General features: G+C 36.4%; 1 protein-coding gene across 1 annotated transcript; it reads left to right on the forward strand.

Moving 5' to 3' along the window:
- Positions 1-3468: 3468 nt before the first annotated feature.
- Positions 3469-20388, forward strand: LOC129278597 (guanine nucleotide-binding protein G(s) subunit alpha-like). The gene is made up of 5 exons (XM_064095671.1): positions 3469-3556; positions 5474-5594; positions 10651-10781; positions 13952-14019; positions 14893-20388. Exons 1-5 carry the CDS (start codon positions 3469-3471, stop codon positions 15037-15039), a joined length of 555 nt encoding a protein of 184 aa, XP_063951741.1. The 3' UTR covers positions 15040-20388.
- Positions 20389-24578: the final 4190 nt, after the last annotated feature.

The following is a 24578-nucleotide window of genomic DNA, read 5'->3' on the forward strand; positions in this document are numbered from 1 at the left end:
TTGTGTTATGTATTTCTATTTCCTAATATCCGTGATTTTCTTGGTAAACATTGCATTAAGTCCACCCACCCGTTTTTTCATTCATTATACAGGCATCACTTCTGATGGCAAATCTCTGTAGCATTTTGACCTTATGGCCTTTTTGGTTCTGATTTCTATAAAATTGAGTGAAGTACATTTATCACCCTGATAATTTCCTGCCTAACAATAGTGGTACATACACACAATACAATAAATAGAGTTTTAAAATGTTTGGCTGTTCTTTTTTTTCTCTTTTTTTGTTGTTGTTGTTGTTGTTGCCATTTTCATTTATTTCAGATGGTATGAGTGCCATCAATATTTACCAAATACAATACTGATAGTAAGAACAGAGGTTTAAGTGTACATTGACCCTTTATTAAAGTGATGATTAAGAAGGGGGGAGAATGAAAATAAACATCCGGCTATGTGAGTCAATATTATCAAAGCTGTTTTGATTCTTCCGACCCTCATTAAATAATAATGTACCATCTTCTTTTCGAAATTTTTCTTTTATCTCCTGGTGAATTTGATAAACACATTAATTATTGAGAATGCGTTTGCCATTCTGTTAAAGCCAAGCTTCCGTAGTTGCATTAAGCAATGGTTTTGAGAGAAAGTCTTTGTTATGATTATAGATTTGATCTAGAAATTTCTGATATAGTAATGCTACGAACTGGTGAAATATCGGAGGAAAACTGACGGTGCTGAAAATCACCAATTTACAGATCATCAAGTTTGGAACTTAGATTATTATTGCTTGGATTCAGAATACCATACTTTTTACACTTACTATTACGTATCATTATCATAATTATTTGGCACATACTGTTTATTTGTTCATATTAACACTTGGTAGGTCATTTTCTTTGGTTCTTCTTTACTCTATTTTATACTTAAAATTCTTTAAAAAATTATTGTCACAGTTAGAATTTACGGTTATTGTGTCATGTGTAGAAGATTTTATGCGAGACCCGACTTTTAATTTCCTTGAAAATTATTTATTTGATGCAAATTGACATAATTGGAAATTTTGGAATAATTAAATAGAGAAAGAAAATGATATTTTTAACATCTACAACTTAGGATCCTTTTCATCATTGTCATATGAACAACTTGAAAGAAGTTTCAAACTCGGTCAGACCTGGCAGCCAGTGTGTTATATACAGATATTATACAAGTATGCATTGGTTCAAATTAGCGCTTGCAACAAATTTAGTAACTCTCTGAGGCTACCCGAAGTCACAACGCGCAGCGAAGCAGCTTTTGACGATTCTTAAGTTATCGAATGAGCTGATTTTATCCGTTGCATGAATGAGAGCAGCACGTTATTTGTTTTCTAAAATGAGATGTAGGGATCCTTGTCATTACCTTATCTAGATTTGGTAGTTCACTATTACTGATAAAAACGACAGAACATTCAAACTTGATGAATACATATCCAAAGGGCAAATTTGTCTTGGGCAGATTAGATGTTCTAGATGTTCACATTGCATCCCAGAAAATTTGAAACAGTCGCAATTCTTTTGAAAATAATGTAAAATACCATAAATGAGGTTTATTAGTCCAACGACATCAAAGAAATGTGATTGGAAATCGCACACTTGAAGAGTTATATCTTGTTACACTCTTTGATCTATAGGGTCAACAAATGAAACATCATAATATGAAAATGAGTTGAGCTAGCAAGTGCAGTCTAGCCAGTCCACTGCAGTGCGTATATGTCCCTACACATATGCAAATCAACTTTCCTAATGTACGCTTGTTTGGAGAAAAAAATGCACGCTTGTCCTGAAAAAAATCTGCACGGTCAGCGTAATGGTAGAAATGATGCATGTCATGTGATCAGCTCTCGGCTGATCATGTGATTAGGATGGATTTTTTTTTTCAATGAGTGAAAAAATAGTGCTATGTATGTGTGGTTCTCACTATTGAAATTGACTCAAGACATTACATTTGTTTTCACTTCCTCACATGATATATCTCAAAACCATTTTATGATTTAATGATTCTGTGTATGTTATAATGTAACACATTCCACAAGGCATGATAATCTTATGGCACTGTTGCGCTGGAGTACAGATTCTAGCAAAGAGCCGACATTCGAAAGTCTATTGATATTTAAAGCAAGGTGTGGTTATGCCATGGTACTGTTATATCCCTAGAAAGTTCCACCATGTTGTTAGCACAGAGACTCACTGCAATTTATTGATTGGTATTCTCCCCTCACAATTTGCTTCATCACTTCATAAAATGATTTGGTGGTGATTTCTTATACACTAAGACTCCGTTCTCACTACATTCCTAAAACTAGTTTAGTGGAAACTAGTTTAACGCGTAGTGAGAACGGTTGAAGCGGTCTTGGAAGCGATCTTCCAAACCAGTTCGGAAAACCACCTCGCAATGTAGTTTTCAAGATCGCTTTGCCTCGTTAAACTGGTTTTAGCGTAGGTGAGGACACAACCGTTCTTCGGGAAGCGATCTTCGCACATTTTGAGCGCGCTACTCCACAAGACAGGTGTAGAATTCCTACACTGTGGTTTCTAATTTTGCGCGAAACGTGTCACCCCACTGAGAGAGTTTCCATCGCAACAAGATCGCTTTACGTGAAGTGAGTTTGAAACCACTTCCGTGAGATCAAATGGGAACGCTAGCAAAGCGATCTTCCAAACTGGTTTCCTGAATCGGTTTCCAGTAAACTAGTTTTAGAAAGCGTAATGAGAACAGCCTCTCTTTTTTCAAAAGAAAACAGATTGGGGGATAGAAATAGGGAATAATAGAGTGAAAGATCCCCCAGCTGGTTTTGCCCTGTGCAATCTAAAAGTAGATTCTGTAGATTAAAATATTTGATAAGTTTCTACAGCAGTTAAACAATGTTGTCCATGCGCAACAAAAACTATTAACTTGGCCAATTGAACTGGGGAACTTTTGTGATGCTTGTGTAGAAGTAAGTTAGTTACGAAAGGCAAAGATGAAAATTTCCCTGATAAACTTCACTGGAATACTTCCCCATCTCACACGGAAACTTAAACTTGGCAACATGAAAATGACACTTCATATTTTGCAAATTAATGTCAGAGATCAAATCAACGCTGCGTCAAAATATGCATCATTGTGTGTATGATCGAAAAAGTGTTTAGGCTTTCAGGCTTTAAATTCTCCGATTGGACAGTTTGACAAGAGCAATGTGCTTGCCCAATGAAATGCGATGTGCATATAAGATTCCAATTTCTCCATTTATTTACTGACAATTGCTGCAATACAAAAAATCTGCAAAATAATCCCAATTCAAGACCTAACCTTAAACCTAACGCTAATCCTTGACCTTATCCTTTACTTCATATCATTCTGACCCTCTCCTATGAAAAAAAAAAGAAGGATATTAACCCCCCACAAAAAAATATGAAGACTTGAACCCTAAAACTTATGTCTGTGCAGAGAAATGAAGACATGAGCAATTGTGGAAAGGTTAGTTACAGGTTTCCATACTTACTTCCTGTTACAACTGGTAACCGCCAGGTAGAAAGTGATCTTAATGGTAGGAGTCATTCCATATTTCATGCATCAGAACCCAGTAATGAATAGAAGGCACAGGGGGAATAAGGTTACCTGTCGCAACCGAATAGCAGCACAGACAACCGTCTTCCACCAAGTGCGGTGTATTTTCTTTTTCGTCAATTTTTAATGACTTTCATGTTTGTAGAGGATCTCGGAAGTACCGGTTTAGGAGAGCACAGGCCCCTGAAGAACCGGGAGGGGCCATTATAGAAGGGTTGATTTGAATTAATAATGCTTTTCACACATTAGTCAGCGTTCATCATACTTTGAAAGCGCTTTGAGCTGCATAACATGAGCAGTAGAAATGTTTTCCTTCCTCAAAGTTTTAGGGTTGTTATTTTGCTGCAATCACCTTGAATATCTTTGTAAAAAAATCATCAGTTTCGTTTTGTCTGAGAATTCAATGTCAAAATACTTCTTTGTCCTGGTTCGTCAACAGTAAAGGGGTTTCCCCCCCAAAAGTATGCAACATTGCTTTAAAAAAAATCCTAGATGATTGTCTAAGTCCATTGTGTTTTCAATCAATCTTGGCTTTCACATCAATTTGTCATGATGTAGTTCATTCAAGTATTCATTTTTATTTGATTTGATTTATTTTTATTCTATATATTCATCAATGCCAACATTACATAACATTTGTCATTGTTAATAATCATTAAAGACAATATATGTGCATAAGAGGATCATCATAAACTCAAAGGCTCGAATTCACAAAGGTGATTTTTAAAACCATCGGTTGAACCAATGGTTTATGCAGATTTCCTGTATAAATTATGTTTATTTACCACATATATTAAATAAATTTCCAATACTGATGCGCGCTTTTGTCACAGTGCGCCAAATTGACGCCTGTTGCCATGGTTATCCACGCTTTTTTATTCATGAGTCCACTGTTTTGAATAAACAAGTCTACTCTTCAAACAGTGGACTCATGAATAAAATAGCGTACTTAACAATTTGGCGCACTGTGACAAACGCGCGCATCAGCATTGGACATTTTTTTGATATACGTGGTAAATAAGCGTAATTTATACAGGAAATCTGCATAAACCATGGGTTCATCAATGGTTTTAAAAACTACCTTTGTGAATTCAGGCCAATGAGCTTGGGAGCGATGTCCAAATTAATACATACAGAAGTTGTTCAATGGCTACCATAATAGAAAACAATCAATGATGCAAGCATCAGAAGGATTTCTTTCACTTTCATCTATATTTCTCTCTTAAGTCGCCGTCCCCCAAAAAATCAAATAATTAGTTAGAAGAAATATAACATTGAAACTCATTCCCGCGCTCATTTCCCATTCCGCGCCGACTGTTGAAAAATTTTCCCGCCAATTTTTTTGTTCAACTTTTGTTTTATCTTAGAATTTCCTCCTTTCTTTTTTTAAAAGATGATTCGCAAAATCGGGGGTGCGGCCTTTACGCCAGCAAATTCGGTAGAGAAAAAGAGTGAGGGATGGTAGAACACAGAGGAGGAGGGAGAGAACTGAATAGAGAGAGAGAAACCTGTGGAGAGGACTAACACTACAGAAAATACAAGACATATTATAATACTAATACTCGTTCCTAAAAATATAGTTTGTTTGTATAACGATCATTTTTTTCCCATTCCTTGTTTTACCTGTGTTATTCCAGGCCTGAAGTATGTATGGCTTATGACTTGTCCTTCTATGTACTCACGATTTGTTTACAAATATTCAAGTCACAAAGTTATCGCAGAATTGGTGATATACATTTTATTTCCATTTCTTTGGTTAAAACATATTTAATATGTGATCAACCATTGATAGACGTCACTTTCAACACACAGAGATTTTTAGGACTCGATGGAGTCAGGAATTTACTAGTGGTTCAAAGTATTTATTAAGAAATCTGTTCTTTCTTGCTCCCACTAGATGTGACGGCCATCATCTTCGTAGTAGCCTGCAGTAGTTACAACCTTGTGTTGAGGGAAGACCCTAACCAGAACAGACTGAGGGAATCACTAGAACTCTTCAGAAGCATTTGGAATAACAGGTGAGCATATCTCTCTTTAATAGGGTGTCTTCAATATCCATTTTCATTTAAACAGCAACATGAATTATGATTGAAAACTCACTTACAGAACACAGAACACAGACAGTGATCAGCGGTGCACTGCTCAGTGTCGAAAATATATAGCTGATTATCTGTCTATCGTCTTTAAATTTCCCACTTTCGTCAGCGCAGCTTTAGTGCGCAGTTTGACCCATCACAAGAAAGGTCAGTTCTGGAACTTGCTTGTGCAGCCTTCCACTGCAAGAGCAAATTTGAATACGCCTCAAAACTCAATCGTATTCAATGTCGCATTCCCGATGCTGGATGCCGTAAAATCTGAGCTGATTGGATTTATAAACGCATCTTTTTCAACATTTGAATTTTCCTCAGAATCATGATTCGAAAGACGTTTACTTTTACGACTGGGAATGAAGGACATTGAACACACCCTATGTTTCTCATATCCGGGTTTTGTTATCACGTTTTCAATCACAATTCATGTTGCCGTTTTAATTTGGAAACCGACATTGAACACACCCTGACACCCCATTCAGATCTACCAAAAACATGAGGTTCCCTCTGAGTTACCGCATATTGTCCTTTGTCAATTGCAGTTGTAAGTGCTCTTGGGTCAGAGGACAAAGCATGAAAGCAAGGTTAACGCAAGATAAAGATATGCTAGACCTCATAGCACCACACAGCTCAACAAATCTTCTCGCTGAAGCACGTCCTTGCTGAAATAAATTAAAAAATGTAGTGATAAAGGAAAAAAAAAAGAAAACGAGGAAATACATTAGAACTGACCGAAGAGAAGTTGGAAGAAGGAGGAAACAAAGAAATGCATAAGAATTGATAGATAACATGAAAGGAGAATCTAAGCAAAGAAATAAAGATTGATAGGATTAAAGCTAAATGAACGTAGTTGCAGTAAAACACTGATTTCGTGAGAAAGTCTGTAAAACCAAGGTAAAGTATTGATATATCATCGTGGATCTAGATCTGGTACAGTTACATAAACTGAACTTTGTGAAATCATAATATCTAGCTAAAAAACGAACACACTGAAGATCGCCAAAACAGATAGGCACATGTGGGACAGTGTATTATTATTGCTGGAATAAAGACCCGACGGAAGTGACCGAATCCGCGCTTATTTTGCTTATTTCTCAGCAATTACACAATTTCTTCCAGAATCCTTTGGCACATATTTTTTATTCATACAAACAGACACTTTGGTGATCATTATATTAAATTCTGTAAAAAGTCATTTTGAGATCGTTCCCAAAACTGGAATTTACCTTTAAATGAAAAAAGGACCAAAACAGAGAATCCTTATGAAGTGATGAAAGAGAAGGGTTGTAACAGTAGGCCTTCATAAGAATTGAGAGAAAGAAGTAAGAATGAGAAAATGATGAAAGAAATTATAGAAGAGAAGACGAAGGAAGGATTGTACAAAGCAATTCATGAAAATTGATAAAAGAAAAGGTGAAAGGGGCAAAAACAAGGAAGTACAGAGAAATTGATCCCCAGAAAAGTCATTTTGTGTGACACGGAGTGATGTCGATCTAATATAAACTGGGTTTAAGGCACAGACACTAATAGTGTGGCAATCTTCTGGTGTTGGATGATACTGTCAGTTACGAAAAAAAGTGATGCGAACACTTCCTAGTATTGGTAGCTTTACATTGATATATGCATGTCATGTCATGTGACTAATTACTATCAGCAACATTTCATATAGATTAAGCAGCAACTTATATTCTTCAAATCAATTTGATTAAGAATGACTTTCAAGAATGATTTTAAATCGTTTGTTGATATTGAAACCTGTAAAATCAGGTCGTGAAACCCAGTACTGACTTTGAAAGCTTGCCATGGTGGGGTATTTCTCTCTTAATATAAGCATGTGTTAGTAGCTCCATGGAATAAGCCAATTCGGAGTTCCATTCTGTGCATGATCAGAAGAAGGTCATTTGGACTAAAAGTGACATGGTGGTTTAATATCTTATGAAATAAGCACCAACTTTGATGTCTTGATTATTCATATATTCGATTGAATTTTGTTTTTCATAAGATCCACACAAAAAAATCCTCTAGCGACTGATATTTCACTGTTGGCCAAGTACATTGATATAGCAACTTGTTAATGCATTCAAAGTAAACATGCAACAAATACTTTAATAGTGTTCATTGGTGTGCTATTCTAGTCACCTGGTCAATACAATTTCTGCATCCTGCTATGTTAGGCATGCTTACATAATATCTTGCTTTGAAATCTGCCTATCGTAATGTAAAAAAATGAAAGGTCATTCGACCAAAATTGCCCATGAGGTAATACCAAACTGGTGGGTGTTTCATAAAGCTGTTCGTAAGTTAAGAGTGACTTTAAGAACGACTGGTGATCTTTTTTTAATGGCAAATGGTATATTCATTAGCGATGGTTTTGCGCGTAAGAAAGGATCACCAGTCGTTCTTAAAATCGCTCTTAACTTACGAACAGCTTTATGAAACGGCCCCCTGGTCTATTAATCAGTGAAAGAAGAATGTGCTCGTGTCCTATGTGCTTGGGTTGGTTAAGCCGCAATTGTAATTCAAAATCTGTACAGAGATCTGACTACCCTCCATCTCTCCAGCATGAAAATGCTCACTGGTTTTGTGTCAATGATAAACTCAATTAAAGATTTCTTGCTAACCTGTACCACTTATAAGTATATCAAAGGGATTGTTACTCTTAAATCCCATTTCACTGACCTCCCTTCTTGATTTTTTTTTTAAAGGGGAGGGGGGCAAATGTTTGATAGCGATTCCGAGCAGGTGCATGAAGATGTGACCGCACATCGAATCATTGTTCCGAACCAAATCTTGCCAAAACGGATGCCGTGTCACTGCTTATCACGTCAATGAAGATAAGAACGAGCCTTGCCACCTGATGGTCTAGGACAAAGATTATCAAGGGAAAAGAAAGACTTTGCATCGGAGAGAAGCGGTGAGACAGGAAGAGAAGTGGGGAGACATGGAGAGAAAAAGCTAGGGAAAAAATGGCTATCCCATGATTCATAGCACTGTCTCATCGTAGATCATGTGACTCATGCTTGGAGTAGTTGGGTATTCTTGGTAGGAGGAAGGTATGGGTGAAGGGGGGGGGGGAGTAAGGGTTAGGTGTTTAATAGACCATTGTGTGAAATTACTCTTCAATTTAATGTTCTGTGACTTGGGTAGGGAGGGGGGGGGGGGGTAATGGGGTGTGGTTCATGGCCTCTGTGTAAACTTGCTATTAACCCTAACATGGGCACGGTAACATAAAGCTAAACAATTGATCACAGGTCTAATTTATATGATTGATTGCATTGACTATTGTGTATGATCAGTGGTGGATATTGGGCCCACTCTCAATCACGATGCTTTATGTTATAGAGCCCAGAACAGGCTATTGGGGCTGATTTTTAGATAGAGGTTGGTTCAGCTCCTCCCCCCTATCAATCATACAAAAGCTATGAAAATTAGCATATAATGGCACAGAGAATGCATAGCCAGCTTTAGCGATTCAAAGAATAAAGATCTGAAATTGCTTAAATTTAAAATGTGTATCATCTATCATTGTGTCGTGCGAGATCACTTGACATTCAACTGTAGTGAATTTCAGTATGTATTTCTGAAATGTAAGCAATATGTAATGATAATGATAACGCCGTGGTCTAGTGGTTACGACTCTCGTCTTTCAATCAGAGGGATATGGGTTCGAAACCCAGCCATGGCGTGTAGCCAAAGGCTGAATTACATGAATTTGTATAGAGTAAAATTTCAGTAAACAAACAAGCAAAACAGTAAAAAAAAAACACAACAGAGTATACCAATGTATAATATTGGAAAGGGGATACAAAAAGAAATGTATACAGAGGGAAGTAATGTCAAAAGTAGGAATGGGGAAAGGTTAGGGGTAGACTAAGTCTAAAGGTATATATATACCTTTAACGTAATGAACATTTTTAACATAATTATATATTTAAAGGAGAATGAAACTCTTGGAGCAAGTTAGCTTTTGTGAAAGCAGAAAAATCAAAGAATAAGATCAACAAAAGTTTGAGTAAAATAGGACTAGCAATAGAAGAGTTATGAGCATTTGAATGTCGAGATCACTAATGCTATGGAGATCCTCCTATTGGCAATGCGACCAAGATCTATTATGTCACAGATGAACAACTCTCCCCTTTTGGACACTGAAAATATACCCCAAAACATATCTTTTTGCTCATTCTAATCATATGACAAACGATTCATCAATGATATAATGTTGTGAAACCTCTGTACTTGTCCTCTCATATAAAGAGAACACCTCACCTTGTGATAGACTCTATAAAAGTGAGAATATAAGGGAAATAAGTACTAAAGTAATGAGGGAGTTGTACGTGTGTGACATCACAGATCTTGGTCGCATTGCCAATGGGAAGATCTACATGGCATTAGTGATCTCAATATTCAAATGCTCATAACTTTCTTATTATTCATTCAATCTTCCTCAAACTTTCAACAATATGTTTCTTTGATTTTTCTCTTTGATATGGATTCAGCTGGTTTCAAGGGTTTCATTCTCCTTTAACTAATGTTGAATGAATAACAAAAGATTAAAGAGTGGATTGAATGAAATAATACTTGCTTTTTTCTAGAAAAGAAACAAACGAAAGCTATTAATTAGGGTCATTGAAGGAGGAAAACATGTATTCCATACAAAGGATTTCCAAATGAAACAGTAATCTGGGTTGGGATTGTTCTCGATATGCTTGATAATGATTCTAAAGAAACACTGCGTTGATTATTATTATCATTAAAAAATTATTATTATTATTGTTATGGGACCCCCTTAGCACTTTGTACAACCCCTCAAGACTGTAAAATTACAAATGAGGTAAGTGGCATATGTGCCTATGGTACATGTAGATCAGTTTCCGCACTTTAATTCAACACTCCTTTAAAGTCACCGTCAAAACCCTCCTAACTGTATCAAATGTATTTCAGTTTAACTGTTGCAGTAATGCGGTCATTCGTTCTGTTCTTGTAGGTGGTTGCGGACGATTTCCGTGATTCTCTTCCTCAACAAGCAGGACTTACTGGCTGAGAAAGTGTTAGCAGGAAGGTCAAAGATTGAGGACTACTTTAGCGAGTATGCAATGTATACAATCCCACCCGATGGTAAGTAACAACTAAAGCTTTGCTGTCGATTTTCAGACCCCACACTCGGTTTGAAGGAGGTATATGAGAATCTGTATACAGTTTGGCTGGTGGTACATGTAGGTCCTCTGTGGATCGAACTACTTCCTCAGTTTTGGACCAGTGCTCACAACATTCGCTAACATTGGTCTGGGAGTGAAGACGTGCAACACAAATTTTGTCATGTGCGTTTGGTACTGCATTGCCATGGTAACTGCATATTAAATCAGTGAATCCGGGATAATTGTTATTTGAATTCATGAATGTTCCTTGTACAAGTCCATCATGATAGGGTTGGGGTATACCACATTCAGTAGTATTTCTTGTTAGATACGCAAAGTAAAGTGTTTCACAGAGTCAAGTGTGCCTGAAATACCACACTTCAATTCACGGTTAGTTGTCGCATGTAATGCATTGCCACATTTGGGTAGGTCATGCCCAGGGAATGTTTGCCAGTGCATATTCATCAATGAGATTATGCGTTCACATTATTTTCACTATATGAATCAAAATGTGTTGATCATGCATGCTCAATTTCATCTACATCTTTGAAGCTTAAACAGACTTTGACATAATTACTTTTCTTCCGAAAATCGCAATTGGCAAACCGGTGAGTTAAGTTACTGAATTTCATTTTCTGAATTTCATTTTCTGACAATGACTGGATACTGTGTGCATACAAGGGTCCAGGATAAAGTTTAGAGGTTCTCAAAACTGCTTGTAAACATGTACCATTTGGTTCGTTTGTGAATAAAAGTAGATTGAACAAAGAAATCAATTCATGCAATGGATGTAACTATATGTTCATTAACACTGTATATGATAGAAGTCAGTCACATGCACATAACCTCATTATACACTTGATTGTAAAAGCCATTAGAGCCAAGCAGGCTGAGCCCACTGGCTATTTCTCAAAATAACCCAAAGGCTAAAAAAGGAAAGCAAGGATTTAAAGAAAGCAGGCAATTTCTTTTAAAAAGTCCTGATGAGTATTACGTCGCTATCATAGATATACGCCCTTTAGTTCTTTTTTATACCCCCGTCAAACAAAGTTTGAAGGGGGTGTTTAGGAATCAGTGTATGGTCGGGCCGTCGGTCCGTTGCAAATCTTGCGCGTCAAACTTACATGTACCTGCTCAATTTTTAACCAATCCTCATGAAATTTGGCGCACATATTGGTCTTGAGATAAAGATGTGCCAGACAGATTTTTGTGTGTGTGTCAGAAATTGGGTTGCCATGGTGAGTATATATTATGGCAAAAATTAGTTGAAAATCTTGCAGTTCGAACTAATTCCTCTATTTTTAACCAATTCTCTTGAAATTTGGCACACACATTGGTCTCCTGGTAAAGATTTGCAAGACGCATTTTTAATGTGTATCAGAAATTGTATTGCCATGGTAACAATGTATTACATGGTGAAAATTAGGTAAGAACCTTGCGATTCACACAACTTCATCAGTTGTCAACCAATTTTTATGAAATTTGGCACACAGATTGGTCTTGAGGTAAAGATGTGCAGGACACATATTTTGTATGTGTCAGAAATCGTGTTGCTATGGTAACGGCATATTACAGCAATTAACTTCATGCGTAATGAACTACTTCATTTTGTGAGATATACTTATGAAATTTGGCGCACACATAAGTCTTGAGCTAAAGATGTGCAAGATATATTTTTTCCATTTGTCAGCAATTGTGTTGCCATGGTAACCGCATATTATAACAACAAATCTAGGAACACTCATTAGGGATCAAACTTCTTCCCCAGTTTTCAGCCAGGGCTCATGAAAGTTGGCACAAATATACATCTTGGGGTAAAGACATGTAAGATTCATTTTCTAAATGTGTTTGAAACTGCATAACTATGAGTAAAACCATAGGGCAGGGGTACTACTCTTCTTCAGTGATATTTCTAGTTTTAGCACGGTCTTTAATCATTCCCACATTACCCATCCCTTTCCTCTCTCGTTTCTTGTTATCCTTGAGAATATTTCAAGAAGAACGATACATCATCATCGATATAAAAAGAAAATAGTGCATATAATATTCAGGGCTGGCATTTTCCTAATGAGGTCGGTTCTTGAAATAGCTCATATGTAGTGAGTTTGTTGCCTTTGGTAATTAATGGCACTCTGACAGCATCATGCGATTCTCATTCATTACTAATCATACCTTGATCCATGCTACAGGACATGGACCCTCTTTTTTTTTCAAAGCTAAAATCTATTTTTGATGGAAATTCCGGTGGGTGTCTCTTTTATTCAGAAGAAATATATTTTCTCTTGGATGGATGATGTATTATGTTTTGAATGGAAATGGAATAAAGAATCACTTCTTATATTTGAGCATAAATGCATTTTTCATTGTAGTTAAAAGAAGAAGAAACATAAAAGAGGAAAGAGTACAAAATCAGTGCTTTGACATTATATTACACGTATTAAAAAAAAAAAAAGTGCACACTTAGTTACTATAATGCATATAGCATTTCCATTTATTTGAATGCAGGATAAAAGGGCATTGTCGATTAAATGCCTTTCTCACGGGCATAGGTGCCGCGGCCGGGGATCGAACCCCGGACTTTCCATGCAATGCAGCCAGGTGCCTTAGACTACTCGGCCACGGCACCTCCACATATTACGTACACATGTACATAAAGCATTTAGTGCTAAAATGTTAGTGAACCCCTCAACCCAACCACAAATTGCACTCCTTTATGCTGAGTGTTGAAATGAATGTAGACAACAACACTACATTGTTTGGCGAGCCTAGTGAAGCAAACTTGATTGAATGTAATATTTTGTCACCTAACTTCACAATTAGATATCTAAAAGATGGCAGTACTTAACACTCTAAATATGTGAATTTTCTGATGGGGTTCACAAATTTTTGAGCACCACTGTATATAGTGCTTTTTCAATGAAATTACTCAAAATGCTTAACAATATGACATGAAATAGCAAATCCTATTCTCCAAGCTCTTGCAATATATGTAAAGGGGATGTTGTTGAGAAAATAAATATGTTTTTAGCTTGTGTTTGAATACTTGTACTGGAGATCATAATATTTCAACAAAAACATAAGAAAAGTGTAGCTTTATTCAGAAATACTTCAGCGTAGTGATCGACCTGCTCTGTCTTTCTCTCTCTACAGCCGCTACAGACACTGGTGAACCAGAAGAGGTATTGCGAGCCAAGTACTTCATCAGAGATGAATTTCTGGTGAGTCATTTATTAAAACACTCTCCCCCCTCTCTCTTTCTCCTTTCTTTTCTTTCTCCCTTTGTTTTTTTTTCTCTGCCCATCCTTCTGTCTGTCTCTCTTTCTGCCACTCTCTCCCTCCTTCTATTATCAATACACTTTTATAGGTAACTTCAGATCAAGCACATGCATGTACTGTTCTTTCATCCACTCTAAGTTCCATACTCTGTTAAGTGTAGTTCTTTCTCATTTATTCTTTCTTTAATGCTGGGGAAATATTTTTAATTGATAATTCTCACGATGTTGGGGATTAAAAAAAATCTTCAGATGGTCCATATTCTGTAGTCAACTGAGGCTGTGGTTTTTTACCATTGTTTAACTCTGTGCCAAGCTTATGGAAAGCCAAAAATGTCAACATTTTTGTTTACGTTGTATGTTCGTCATGTTAACTGTGTGCTTTCCCTGCGTTTTCATGGTGGAGTAAACTATGGTAAGTATTTCATAGACAGTTTTGAATGAATTGATCAGCAAATGTGCTGACAGATTGAAGCTATTGCTAATCGAGATGAGTGTCGTGATTGGCTCATCGCAATTAAACCACAACATTAGACCAGTATTTAAACTTACAGAATATGGGCCAGTATGTTTTATCTATATTCAAGAAAAGGAAGAGGATATTGTGTTGAATTCACAAGCAATGTCTCAACATTCAATATAGGCCGTGACTGTGAATTTCATAAAGCTGAAAACTGTTTGCTACCAGTTTATTTACTGAATGAATGGCACATGTAAGCTTAAGCTTACAAACACCATTGTCTGTAAAACCTTAAGGTAACTTGCGGAAGACAAATCTCTTAAATGCTCCAATGTCATCCTCCTTTCTTTCCATTACAGCGAATCAGCACGGCAAGCGGCGACGGCCGACATTACTGCTACCCCCACTTCACCTGTGCCGTGGATACAGAGAACATTCGACGAGTCTTTGACGATTGTCGCGACATCATCCAAAGGATGCATCTTCGGCAATACGAGTTGCTGTGACCTTTGACCTTTGGGTCACCCGCCAAGGTCGTGGGAGACTGTTCTTTTGCAATCACAGCAGCACTAGTCGTTATTGTCATCGCCGTCATCCTAACAAAGAAATTGGGAGAAGGGACAGCACCCAGAAGAATAATCAGAATTAATGAGGGTTAGGGGAGATATTTAAGATTTTAAACTCTTTAAGGTAAAAACCAATCAACGTTACTCCTCTGTTCCCTTCCACCAGACTCTTAATTTCAGGTGAGGAAAAAGGGAAAGGGGGAGAAAAAAAAGTTGGTGGAAAACATTTTCATACCTAATGGCTGTATAAAGGCTCTGTATTGAGTATGTGGAAATTCATTTCTTTTTGTAAAATTTTTATTTTTATTTTGTTTGAATATTCTTTGTTGTTGTATCCTAGATGAGGAAGCATTAACAGCATCATGAAGTCAATCTCTTTCAGTCAGATACTGTGGGTGTTTTAGATGGAAGTTTGTTGTTTGGAGTCGGCGTGTGTGGTGTTTTAAAAGACAAAAACAAAAAAACAGATTACTATTATAAATTAGGAACATTATGTGATGACCTAACAAGTTTTTCCTTCTTCTGTTAAATTCATTGTGTTGCAATTTCTCGTAGCTGGCTTCATAATTGTTTGTAACAGGCTTTAAGAGCAGTATAAACTATAAATTAAGTTGTATTTTATTGGAGGCTGTAGACAGAGTAAGATAGAGAGAGAGAGAGAGAGAGAGAGAAACTCACAAATATCATGTTTGTTGTTAACATACCATAGAAGCAAAATCTTACTCACTTTCCTAGAATTTTTATATGATATCTTTGGTCCCCTCTCTCTCTCTCTCCCTCTCACTTTCTCTCTCTCTTTCCTCTAGATTTTTATTTAAAAAATAGAATTACTTATCAAATTGATTGTTTTTGCATTTGAGGTCTGTTTGTACAATCACAGCTGATTATTAAGTCTGTGTTTTTACATCCAACTACCTTCAGATAGGTTACCAGGACCATAACATGTCGTAATGAATTATTTGTGTCCTTTTTACTATACTAAAAGCATGCAGAATGTGTACATATTTCAGAAATAAAGCAATTCACACAATGTCGCATTGGAAACCAGGAGAAATTGGAAGAAAAACAAATAAGAAGAAAACGAACATGAAATGTGAAAGAAATGACTAATAATTGCGCTTTTTCAGCATAATACCGTTTCTTTCATATTGAAATTGAAAAGAGGAGAAAAGGGGTAGATCGATCCTGGTTTTCCTCTTTTTCTTTTGTAGGGAATGCGTATGTAAGCACAGAATTCTGTAAATATTATGTCTTTATCTGTCCATATGTCTTTTCTGTGTGTCATCTATCTATATTTATATCAATGGTTTAGCCCCCATTGACATGCAATGTTTACTTCGAAAAATCAACCAAAACGGCGCACGGGATAAAAGTTCTGGCGGCTTGTACACCCCCCGACCCCCAGTTCTTTTATGAATTGAATCAACACAGCTAAAAAAAGAAAGTGAGATTTAGAAGTTCTTTTAGATGAAATCTAAGAACTGCAATGGTACAATATTAACAGAAAGTCACTTAGCAAAGTTTATTTGTGGTTAAATTTGCTAGTATAAGATGGTAGAATCTGCTTTCAGCCTTATTCCTGTAAAGCTCCTAGCCCATGTATTAAAATTGATTAGTTTGATGCTGCGAGTAGTGGTTTCAGTTTTACGAATATCAGCAATGGCACATTATAGGTAACGTTATGATGACCATGTTTTTATTTGTCTTTGCTATAGCGGGTTACATTTCTTTTTAAGAACAGCAACTTTTCACAACAATATCTATCTATCTGAAGTGATCGTTTGGTATATTTTGAAGACTCTCCCGCTTTCTGTAATAAAATCAAGTTCATGTTTGCTGTCTGTCCAAGAAGCAGTTACGGGACATTTGGGAAATCCCTCATGTTAGAATACAAAACTATTCATAACATGTAGGTACTTAGGTACTCTGTGTAGGCCATAGTCGGATAAACACAAGTAAATGCTCAGCCCTAGTTCCCCTTCTAAAACATGTGCCATTTGCAAAACTATAAATAACAAACATGGACCTAGAGTGAAGGGAGTAAGTGGTCCTTGGAATATAAAATATTGATAGTGAAATGAATGAAAGTTATGTGTGCTATTACTCTTAAATGGTGCAGCAGTCGGGGGTTATGCAGCGAAAGATGAGCATGGTGGAAATGTTTCCCCGATCATGTTTGCACTCGATGCGATTGGCACCCACAACCATTTTCAGATTGCTCGCTGCAAAATACAATATGAATGATATCCCACGTCATCTTGGCGGTTGATGCGTCAAACATTGCACCGTAGCCTTATGTGCGTTTCATCAGAATTCAGATCAAATGGTTGATTAATGAGTTATTAAACCAACATGGCTTCACTTGTACAGTGTTTTATTTCAGACGTAGGAAGAGGAAGCTAACTACCAATAACCAGTTGATAACCTCTGATTATTTGTTATGTCATTTGTTTTCATTTTCCCCCGTTCTCTCGAGCTTTTTCTATTAAAATGATGTACCTATAATTATATGTGAGAAATGATAAAGGAGACGATTTGAACTGTAGATATTTACAAACTAGCAAAAAATTGTGTGTTGGTGTCAGTATTGAATGATCAGATGTGATTAAAAAAAAGTATGAAGTAAATAACATGGACAGAAGATACTGTTTTCAAGTTTACGAACATACTACTACTATTACAAGATACTACTACTTCTTCAGCTATTACTACTGTACAACAACTACTACTACTATCTCTTGGTTTATCGTGATTTTAGACAAGATTTTTATGATGTGAATTGGTAATCATGCATTTAAGCAGCAGACCTGTGTATTTAAGAGAAATGTGTTGGGATACAAGACGACTGTTTTTGTATATCAGTGCGAGTGTTGCCGAATGAATGAATGTGGGTGTGCCTGTGTGGGTGTGGGAGTGTGTGTGTGTGTGCCTGAGCATATTGGATGCGCAGGATTAAGTATGAATGTTTTACTCTAGTTCTCTGTGTTCAGTTTTACCTGTTGCCGTATCGTTGTGTATCTTCAGGTTAAAGGTACACTGATCCATTTCTCTCTTGATGCAGTCCGACGATGGTTTCATTGTCTCGTAATGCAGGTCAAAGGTTAAACTGTCTCATTTGTATATTAACACTAGCTTAGCTTTGTCGTTGGGACAGAGCCGGAGTGTCACTGCACAATTTGAAACCAGATATGTTTAATTTTGAATTGGGGAATCTAGAAGTTGTCATTGATAATGAAATGACATGTGTCATTAGTAGAAATGGGTACAGGTCAAGTCAGAAGTATTTCCCTCTTTCAAATGAAAATGCCTCAAAAAGAGTTTGGGAAATATGGGATTTGATAGATTATTTCCTTTTCTCTAAATGATAATCGATGTCAAATGTGTTACCGTGAGAAAGGTAACTTAATTCTCTTTAAAGTGATGCCATAGATGTTTACGATTACACCTTCGGGCATAGGAAACAAGCATTGGATATGATCTAAATTAAATACAAAGTTATCACTATTTGCCATAGAGGGTAAATAAAGGTTTTTTTATGGAGTAGGATATGTTGTTCTCAGTCGGTTCTACCAACTTTGGTAATTTGTCAACTTTTTAAATCTTGACCTTATCCAAATTATGAAAGAATGAAATTATGCACCTCCATATAAGCCATATTAATCACTTCAAGAGGATTGGACTCTCTTTCAAAGGGCATTAAATAAGAGAAGGCGGTTTGATTGATCAGACTCATTTCAAACCTTTTTTGAGGAGTTGGCATCTGTTGTAAAAAATCAATGGCACAGAAGCTGTCATTCACATATATCTCATGATTACTTTCAAGGAAATTAGCTGCAAATAGGCAATATCTTCCTGTTAAATGACACTGAATATTATTGGTCTAAAATGATAATGAATGAACTCGAGTTTATAAAAAGAAACCAGGAGAAATGAGTAGAAAATCAAATTAATTTGTGTGTTTTGTTTCTGTGTCTATTTTTTCTCATTTCTTTTCTTTTATAAGCAGCTTGACAGATAATTTAGGTGGTGTATGTCTAATTATGTACACTGTGGATGTAAAAAGAAGCTTTTGGCAATATATAAGATGTCTCTCTTATATTTCCCGAGGAAATTTTGGAATCCGATGTTTCTTCTCGTCCGACATTTGTAATTTGTATATAATTCTGTACAGGTATATTAGAAATGAGTTTATTATCATTCCCAAACAATAGACTTTTTTTTCTTCTGTTTTGAGTAGAATTTATTAAAATACAAGTAAATGTGTGAAATTTCGCTAAATATCTTTCTTTTTTTATGTAGATAAGTCAAGATGTTTATAATATGGAAGAGAAGCATGTGTCACTTATAAACCTCGGTCAAGGAATGGGGGAAAACTGCTGGATTATTATAAGAATGATATTAAAGGTTATCATGCCAGGCTTACAGGTGATGGGGCCGACCCATTCTCACTTATCTGTGAAACAGAGCACAATATTGCTTGACAGCATGGACATGAATATATGCTGCTGTGTAAACGGGGCTCACTTCTTGATCTTGAGGTCAAGAACATTGAACTTAATACTTGTAGAAAGTTCAGCATCAGAGTGGGCATTTTAAATTCACAAAGTAAATTATTATTGCCGCCCATTACAATAGGATTATTCCATTATTAAAAGCATTGAAAATCAGTATAGGATATAAGAAAGTTATTTCTAAGCAAGGATGTGATTAAATGATGCATCTATAAAAGGTTTAAGATTTGTAATAATAATATTCATATAATAGTGTGTTTCAGCATCTTCACTAAATGGAGCTGACCTTATAATTAAAGTATTTATTATAATAATAATAATCAATTTGACACAGTGATATATTTTGAATTATTTAATAGTAATGCAATGGTAAACTACAGATGGCAATCATGCAAACAATTATTGCTAATTAATTAATAATGACTTTTAATCAATGGGCTTGATTATATTACATATTTGCCAAAAATCATGCATGTAGGGTTTTGCAATGTGATCAAGAAAATTGGTTTATGCCTTCAATTGAAATATAAGTGAAAAGGGGTCAAAAAGCTTAAAAGGAAGTTGGATATTAGAAAGAATCTGATATGGATTAAGAAAACGTAGAATGACTGGTCTTACTTTGGCATGCAGTGGTTCTAATATTTTTTTTTTGTTCGTACGAAGATGGAAAGAAATTGTCATATGAGTGTATAAATATAAACCTGCAATTCTTGTACATGTGGACGTTTATATCTTGTCTTGGAAGTAAGAAAGAAAGAAAGAAAGAAGAAAAATCAAACCTGATGTCAACAGTTTATTTTTCATTTTCTGTCCAGTTGATTTTTTTTCTTAAAGGAAATGGTCGAGTATGTTTGGGTGAAGGAACGGGGCAGAATGAAGCTCAAATTTGATAGTTACTTGTGTTGATGTTGTTGTTGATGATGATGGTGGTGGTGGTATTTTGTTTCGCACTGTACATGTGCATAGCTCATTGAGGTCTGCTGCCCCCTCCCCACACAGATGTTTTATTCAGTCTAAGCTATAGACTAGCTCATTCTGTTAAGAACCAAGGAAAAAAAAAAGTTAAATAAATGCCATATCTGTCTCATTTAGTAAAAAGATTTAACTTGTACTTGTCGTAAAATTTGAAGAAGATGAATAGTGGTGATGGAGAAGATGATGATAGTCTCGGTGCAGGCAATATGGTTAATTCAGGATATATTTTTTTTAACATGGAGAAGGTTTACGGTTCACCATATGTGTAATATGAAGAAGGGAAGGAAATACAGGCAGAAAGATTGAAATTGAAAGACGAGAAAGGATTAAAAGAGGAAATTAGAAGTATTCTTTCTTGAAAGTGAGTCCTGTAAAGGACTGTAAACCAGATGAGATGAGCTGAATATGGCTTGAGTAGCGATGGTTTGAGTAGTAGCAGGATGAAGTGAAGAGAGGTTACTTGACGTTTCGGGCAGGTTGAATGTCCGTCTTTAGGAGTGAAGGATGCTAAACGAGCGCGGTGTATACATGGCGAGAATGCGGACGTCGGAGGAAAACACAAAATATATGTCCATGGTCAAAATGATGACAGTGATGATCGTAAATCTGATTTCCGATCATGAAAAAAATTATTCCAGATGATGACGTAGATGTTGATAATTATGACATGATGATGATTATTATGACGTGACGATGATGACGACGATGATGGATTGATGATAATAATGATTGACGATGGTGGTGGTGGTGTTGGTGATGACAATGACAATGGTGGTGGTGATGACAATTATAAGAACAAAGATAGTAAATAACTAGAAAATGGTAAATAAAATGAAGATATGAGATGGGGACAAAAGGGGGCTTACAAAATTGGACTCCATAAAATTTCACTGCATGATCCAGTACACTTTAAATACATCTCTTTATACTTTCAAAAATGGGGGGGGGGGGGAGTCAGAGAGTGGTGGATTAAGTTATGCTTGACTTTATCAATGATTAGAATATAAAGTAATCAGAAAGTAACATAAGCCTACATATTTTCCTATCATTCTTAAAAGTAAATTAAGAATGTTTTGTACACAAATGAACTTTGCCGTAAAATTGAAAAAAAAAAAAAATGTTGCATACTAGTACCGGTATTAGATTTGTATTGGCCATTACAATGTTCAAATGAACGAGAACCTCTATTTGGTATGCAATATTCAGTCAGATGTCAAGTTAGACATAACTTTACTTGTGGCTCTTTGAAACAACCCCCATCACCGTCATATTTCTTTTCATAACATTCTCACAACCCTCCTCACACTGGCCCATATTCTGAAGTCGGGTTTAACTCTCATCTAAAATTGGGGTTTAACTATGGAAAGCCAGTTGTGACATGAATCTCTAACAGTAGAGATTGAATGTAACGGCTCATTTGTCTCTCAAATTATTCTAACCTACCGTATCTGGGAAGGATGAATAAGATTGCTGTCTCCACCATTAAAGGATTAGGAAAGAGCGCAGTAAACGTGAGAAGAAAACAATGTAAACAAAATTTTGACATGTTTGGCTTCCCATAATTTTAGCACAGAGTTAGACCATGGTCTAGGTTGAACCCATAGAGATATACACTAATAAGGTCTCTATGGTTGAACCCGACTTCAGAATACGGGCCTATTATAATTCATTCCAACAATGAAACCAGTGTTTACATGAATGCATCACAGTGTTTATAAATAAAAAATCACACCTGATTTTAATAATCGACAACATTCTGCAAATGACAATAAATCAATCACAAAATGGCAAAATAATGTACACAAAGAATAATTGTAGAAATTGGTGGTCAACAAGAGTTTACTGTGGCAATGTCGTCATGAGAAAGAAAGAAGTTCTCAATTATTTCTGAAAAATTGAACTGAAAACGAAATGACAATTACGCCGGAGATTTACCACTCCAAAAATTGAGAACGATTTTATGAGCTTGAAAATGTATGCCATCTGCTATAAGTAAGCTCCAAGAACAATAGCTTTAACAAAATAGAACAATTCACAGGGCACAATGACTTCCATCCTTTTATTGTTACATTCCTTTTCAAGGTATACCATCCTCCCCCCCCCCCCCAGCATACACATTCTGTCACTATTTGTCCTCATGACTCTGTAAAGGATTTATATATCGAGTTGAAAATTCCTTCAAAGTACACCTGATGAGTCTCTCAACTCTGGGATCGTTTTAACGAATTTAGATTTATCATCAGAGATATATATAAGACAGGCACTGATATGTGAACTATGTTAATTTATGGAAGTTGGCAACAGGAGGGGCATTTTAAAACATCTCATTTGCTCACATTGTAAAATAGTATTGGACGGCTAGCCAACAAGTAAAGCTGAATCACCCCAGTTAAGCTTCCAGAATGGAGCTGCAAAAGGGATTACTTCTTCAAGGTTCAAGGTATATGACAGTTTGATCATTTGGAGAAAATAATAAGTGTACCTGTTCAAAGGAGCAAGGTGTCTCACTGATTATAAAACAACCTGGGGCCCCATCTTATAAAGAGTTGCGATTGGTCCGATCAATCGCAACTCTGAAAAGCAAGCAAAGTCAACATATAAAATGCATGTTTGTTCCAAAAAAAATCTAGATATGGATGTATATCCAAAAATTCATCGATTTTGTGACAATTTGGTGTGTTCTCCTTTGTTTACAAATAACATTTTGCAAATTTCCCATTGATAAAATTATGAAATTGATGGATTTCCATAGTTACGATTGATTGGATCAATCATATCTCTGTGTAAGACGGGGCCCAGGAGAGTTTTCTTTCAGTGTGGAGTTGTTATTTGTTTTATTATACAGCACTGTACTCCATTCTCGATTCCACAAGGCATAATATACAAAATGTAAAATATTAACACAATCCCATTGGGTGATTTCAAGTACAGTGTTGAAATCTTGTGTTGGTGTTGTGACAACACCAACACCAGCCACAACACCGTACTTGAAATCAGGCTGGTGTTGGGATTGACCTCGGAAAATATGACGTATTTCCGGCAGTTCGTGTTGAATGCTGGTGTTGAATGTCGTCTGCTGAACCCAGCACTGCGGCTGGTGTTGACGATCTACGTGCAATTTCCCCATTCACCAACACCAACCCCCAGGGATTGGGAAAATCATGATTTCAAGTTCGGTGTTGGTGTTGGTGTTGGCAATCTCAAGCTCGTGAACGGGCGGCGAACACGATGAAACACCTCGTAAAATTAGCTTTTACAGTTAAGATGAGCACAAATCATTTGAGCTGTATATATTTTGATGAAGAATAATGTTCACTCTTTCGAATTCTTGAATTAATTAAAACATTGGTATTCTGTACGATGAGAATTTAATGCATTTCTCTCCGATTTCATTTTCGTCGTCGAGACTTCTCGCGTGAAGTTGAGATGATTTAGCAGCGCAGCGCAGAGGCGTGACGTCATGTGTTATCGATATAGCAATCGGTATCATTCCTCTGAACCCAGCTCGGTGTTGGAGCTCGGTTCAGCGGCCTGTTTACGCTCTCAACACCAACACCAACCCCGAACACCGAACTTGAAATCACCCATTGTTAACTTCCAAATTATCATTTTTCTCTTCACTTTGGCACATTCTGTATACATTTTATCTTCAACCAGTTAACCTTAATTTCATCATTTGGGAGTGATAACTCCTTGTTGATTTAAAAACTTTGATTTATAATTTACACACTAATGTTGATCTTCCATTTCCCGCATTTCGTGTGGTCTAGTGGTTAGATCACTGGACTCATGATTGTGAGGTCTAGAGTTCAAATCCCTGCTCAGCCATTGCCTCCACTTTAACCCAAAAGGCCCCAATAATAATTCCTGTCATCTATAAGGTTAGCCACTATGACTGATTAACTTAGGTGTAAAATGTTTCCCATGTAATTGGTTATATTGGCGTCAACGAGGCAAAAGCTGCACTGCCGAGTTCCTACGGGAGTCACTTCA

Source organism: Lytechinus pictus, chromosome 2 (assembly GCF_037042905.1).
Source record: "Lytechinus pictus isolate F3 Inbred chromosome 2, Lp3.0, whole genome shotgun sequence".
NCBI classification, from domain to species: Eukaryota; Metazoa; Echinodermata; class Echinoidea; order Temnopleuroida; family Toxopneustidae; genus Lytechinus; species Lytechinus pictus.

Bases quoted from the DNA above. Each gene is read 5' to 3' on its own strand.
- LOC129278597 (XM_064095671.1), top strand. From the start codon at position 3,469: ATGAGCAATTGTGGAAAGGTTAGTTACAGGTTTCCATACTTACTTCCT. The intron at 5,595-10,650 runs GTGAGCATATCT...CTGTTCTTGTAG, and splicing joins AGAAGCATTTGGAATAACAG to GTGGTTGCGGACGATTTCCG. The intron at 14,020-14,892 runs GTGAGTCATTTA...TTTCCATTACAG, and splicing joins TCATCAGAGATGAATTTCTG to CGAATCAGCACGGCAAGCGG.